The following is a 4,408-nucleotide window of genomic DNA, read 5'->3' on the forward strand; positions in this document are numbered from 1 at the left end:
CTACTACATCCTTCGTCATTATCCACAACTCCATCGACCTTAGTGTCGTCCACAAATTTACTAACCCACCCTTCTAAGCCCTCATCCAGGTCATTTATAAAAATGACGAACAGCAGTGGACCCAACATTTGAGTCTGAATGTATTGACCCAGTATAGTTCCAAATCAGGATGGTGTGTGGCTTGGAGGGGAGTTTTCAAGTTGTGGTGTTCCCATGCATTTGCTACCCTTATCCAGTTGGTAGAGGTTATGGTTTTGGACAGTGCTTTTGGAAGCTTTGATGAGTTACCAGTGTCTCTCATAAGTGGTACAAACTGCTACCACTGTACCTCCCTCAGTGTTGAGGGGAGTGAATGTTGAGGTGGTGAGTGGAGTGCCAATCAGTCTAATGATGGAAGGAAGGTAATTGATAGAGCAGTTGAAAAGTGGTTGGGCCAAGGATATTGCCTTGGGAAACTTCTACTGCAATGTCCTGAGGCTGAAATGATTGGCTTCCAATAACCATAATAATCTTTCTTTGTGCTAGGTATGACTGTTATCAGTGGAGAGATTACCCCAGATTTTCTTTGACTTCCCTTTTGCCAAGGCTTCTTAATGCCACACTCAGTCAGTTGTTGCTTTGATGTTGGTGGTAGTTGCTCTCACCTCACTTCTGGAATTCAGCGCTTTTGTCCATGTTTGAACTTTTTTGCTGTAATGAAGTCAGGAGCTGAGCTGCCTCCTAGTTGACAGTGTCATCCTTGTCAAACCACACCTCAGGAATCCACCAAAGTGATTGGTTTGCTGCAACTGTATTTTCATTATAAAAATGGCCTTCATTCCTTGATTATTTGTTCCCCGCCTTGCATAGTCACTAATCAGCAGCGTAAGTCCTACAGGCATAAAAGACAAGTGCTGTAAAAGAAAACTGCAGAGAGGGATCAGAAGGAAAGAGATTATGGGAAAACCTTGTGAAGGAAGAGAAAGAGAAACAGGAGTGGAAATTTGAAAGAACAAAATGGGTAGTGCAAGATGCCTAAACTGTAGCAAAAGTGGAAGAGGAAATAAAGGAAAATAAACATCGCAGAATTTGTCCATCCATATGCTTTTCATAACTTATTCACATGTCTCCCTTAGATAATCCAGCAATTCCAGTAACAGGTTGGGAGTTCACATTATAATTATTAGCATTCCTAACAGCACTGTTCTAGCCTGGAGAGATATCAAACACACTTAGGCTGTACACAGTTAAAAATCACACAACACCAGGTTATAATCCAATAGGTTTAATTGGAAGCACACTAGCTTTTGGAGCAAGTGCTTCCAATTAAACCTGTTGGACTACCTGGTGTTGTGTGATTTTTAACTTTGTCCACCCTAGTCCAACACCAGCATCTCTAAATCATGACTACTTAGGCTGTAAGTCTGGAGTGTGCTGAATGTTGATTCCATGTGAGTCTTGTTTGGAAATCCAGTTTTCCTCACAGCTTTATTAGCACTATTAGTGTGGGGTTTTTTTAACATATATTATTTAGTGTTTAACTTGTGAATGCAAGCAGTTTAATTCAATAAAAATATTTGATGTTTACCATGAAATAAGCATAAAGAACTGTTAACTCAAAAATGGTATCTTGTATCAAAAATATGTAAAATTTAGCAGTATGGAGCTACACTGATCAGAATTTAGAAGAGAAGACTTAGCCACTTTGTGATTGATGCTGGAAGGACCAATCTGGTAGCCCCATATACATTGTCAGCATATAGATGATTATATTGTTGAGAGTCTAATCTTTGACTGTCTTAACTCTTATAGCACTGCCTTTTGGGCTGGAGGAATACCTTGCCCTCCACCACTCCTATTGCAAACACCCTGGACCTGCGCAGCACAGTGGAGGCCAAAAAGATTTCCTCTCCACTGGGCCCAAACCTGCCCAACCTGGTAAGATCCTGTAAAACTGACATCTGTTCCTGGTAGTGCTTAGCACTGGTGATCTGTGACTGAATAATGACAGTAAACAAAGGGTGTTGGAAGACATCAAATATTATTCAGCTTTTGTGCAGAAAGATCTCCTCAGGGTTTTGCCTCGATATTTAACTCCGCTGGGTGGATACTACAGGCATTGCTCCTGCCTTAAAGGATCTCTATTCTGCATAACTACCTCCATGCCGTACCTTTTTGAACTCCTTGATCTGCCTCTTTTAATGACTTTCCATTGATTTACAATTCAAATGCCCTTTATGTGAAAGTGAGTAATCTTTTTCTGGCTGTTCCTCTAAGTTGTGTGCCTTCACATTTAAATCCTTTCAATGAACTATTTGCTCAGATTAACTTTCTCAACTCTCTTCTTAATCTTTAAAACTCCAAATACATTTATCCTTAAGTGCAGAACAACACCTTTTACTTAATTCGTCACACAGAGAGTAGAATTGCATTCCTGAAGTTGATTGAAACTAAGTCTTTTAATTAATTTAGAAGGGAATTGAGTGAACGTAATTAGGAAACATAGTGAGTAGGGAAATAGGAATACAAAGCATTTCTTGTACTGGCAAATACTGTTGTTTTGTATTTTCTGTAAAGAAGTGGTTGAACCAGTAACAGTTGTCTTTTATGCTTATGTTCCAGAGTCCTGCTGCATCTCGAGTGGCTGGAGGTACCAGATCCGATGAACTGCTAAACCGTTCACGTTTGACAGCCTACCAGTTTCAGAGACTAAGACTGGACAGTCCTTATTCAACATTCTACTAACACCTAATGTCCCTGGACATATACTTCCATTCAGTGCCTGACCTTTGATGGATCCCAAAGGATTTTTAATCTGTTTTTATCAGTAAAGTCTGGTTTGGGGATGAGTGTGTGTAGTCACCTTTGATAGTCCAAGAAAGGAGGGGTGGGGGAATGACAGATAGTGTGTTACTAGCATATCAGATCCTGGCTGTACAAATCCAGTCCATTTCAAAACAAAAAGAAATGCAAATTTTGGAGAGGAATTAGAACAATTGTACTACACAGCAAGTCAGTCGATTGTGAGAGGTGTTAAAATTCAGTTTGACCATGAATTAGAGTTAAGTGCACATTCTGTTGTCAGCTGTATTCATTTCAGTCAGCCATTGCAGAATGACAAAAACCCTGTTTACATATTTAATTGTGGTATCCAGTAAAGGTAGTGTTTTGTTGAATGAACTCCAAGGATTTCTTGATACTGCTAATTGCGCCAAGGCTTTCTGGAACAAGAAGACAGCTGGAATCGAAAATTTCATTAAGTGAAATTGATTGTGTTCTTGTTTGTCTGTACACTAAGCATGGCTGTGTATTTGTTTGAGAGTACAATTGCACACTGTCTGTGCATCCACTTTAACAGAGTATGACATACTAAACCTTCTGTGCTGCAAGCACATGCCATTTGCAGTAAGCAAGCAACAAATTTCAGCTGAAGAAGAGTTATTTTTAACTTTTTAAAATATTGACACCAAACATTAAAACAATGAGAAATCACTGGTTGAATAAATAGAAATGGAATGCAAAAAGTGATTACTGGCGAGTAGTATGATTGGGAATGCAGTGTGCCAGCATCAGTTGAGCAATGAGAATCCCTGCGCATATGCCCTGATTGGGCTGTACCATTGAGGAATCTACCAGCTTATGACAAAAAAAGATGGAAAATTGCTGAAGTATGAGGTTGCTCTTCTGACTAGAGTGATTTCAACAATCATGTTGTCAGCAACAGTGGGAGAGTGTCAGTGTCTTCTGTTTGATCCCAGGTTCCCATCAGAGAGGATGGGACTGACTCTTATCATCTTAACTAGGGGGTTGCTCAGTCGTGACTTGCTGTGTAAAAAAAAGATTAACAGGCTGTGAGCAGGTTTGATTGCTAATATCTGCATCTGATGTGTTAGTTTAGCCTGTAACTTCCTGTCTTTGTCTGAAATTGTAACCTGAATGCTGCATGTTTTAATCATTAATCACTGTGCAATGTTCTGACTGCTAGCTGAAGCCTCGTATTGTTATCTTTTACAGCTTTTAATCTTTTGAAGCCTTTGTTGTAATCAATTTTTCACTTTGAAACTCCCTCAATAAAGTATTCTATATTTGTTAAGATCTTGGATGAGAGCGCCAAGTTATGTTATGATCTCATTCGGGACGTGTAACCTTTAATTTTTAAAGAATAACAAAAGGTAAGACCCTGGGGACTTACAAAGAGAAGAAAGCCACAAAATTCAAGTCTTGAGCAAACAACAACATTTTACAAGTTAGAACAGTCATACAATCTACAACATGTATGCAACTTATTGTTAATATCCAAAGTTAACACATGGTAAATATAATGTAGAACCTCACAGCATGTATCAAATAGCTGATATGATCACAGATTTTGCAGTAATTCTTTGCCCATTAATGACATGGTGAGTTCTTAAATTTCTCAAGGGATTGC

At 39.1% G+C, this 4,408-nt stretch overlaps 1 protein-coding gene across 3 annotated transcripts in view; it reads left to right on the forward strand.

Annotated features, from left to right (window-relative positions):
* The window catches only part of LOC122540338 (migration and invasion inhibitory protein), a 16,711-nt gene extending 12,636 nt beyond the window's left edge, over window positions 1–4,075 (forward strand). For all 3 annotated transcript variants that reach the window (XM_043675900.1, XM_043675901.1, XM_043675902.1), the window contains exons 8-9: window positions 1,792–1,917; window positions 2,602–4,075. In XM_043675900.1, the coding sequence (XP_043531835.1) occupies window positions 1,792–1,917; window position 2,602 (127 nt within the window). In that variant the 3' untranslated portion in view covers window positions 2,603–4,075. The remainder of the gene's footprint in view (window positions 1–1,791; window positions 1,918–2,601) is intronic.
* The last annotated feature ends 333 nt before the right edge of the window (window positions 4,076–4,408 follow it).

Source organism: Chiloscyllium plagiosum, chromosome 34 (genome assembly GCF_004010195.1).
Source record: "Chiloscyllium plagiosum isolate BGI_BamShark_2017 chromosome 34, ASM401019v2, whole genome shotgun sequence".
Taxonomy (NCBI): Eukaryota; Metazoa; Chordata; class Chondrichthyes; order Orectolobiformes; family Hemiscylliidae; genus Chiloscyllium; species Chiloscyllium plagiosum.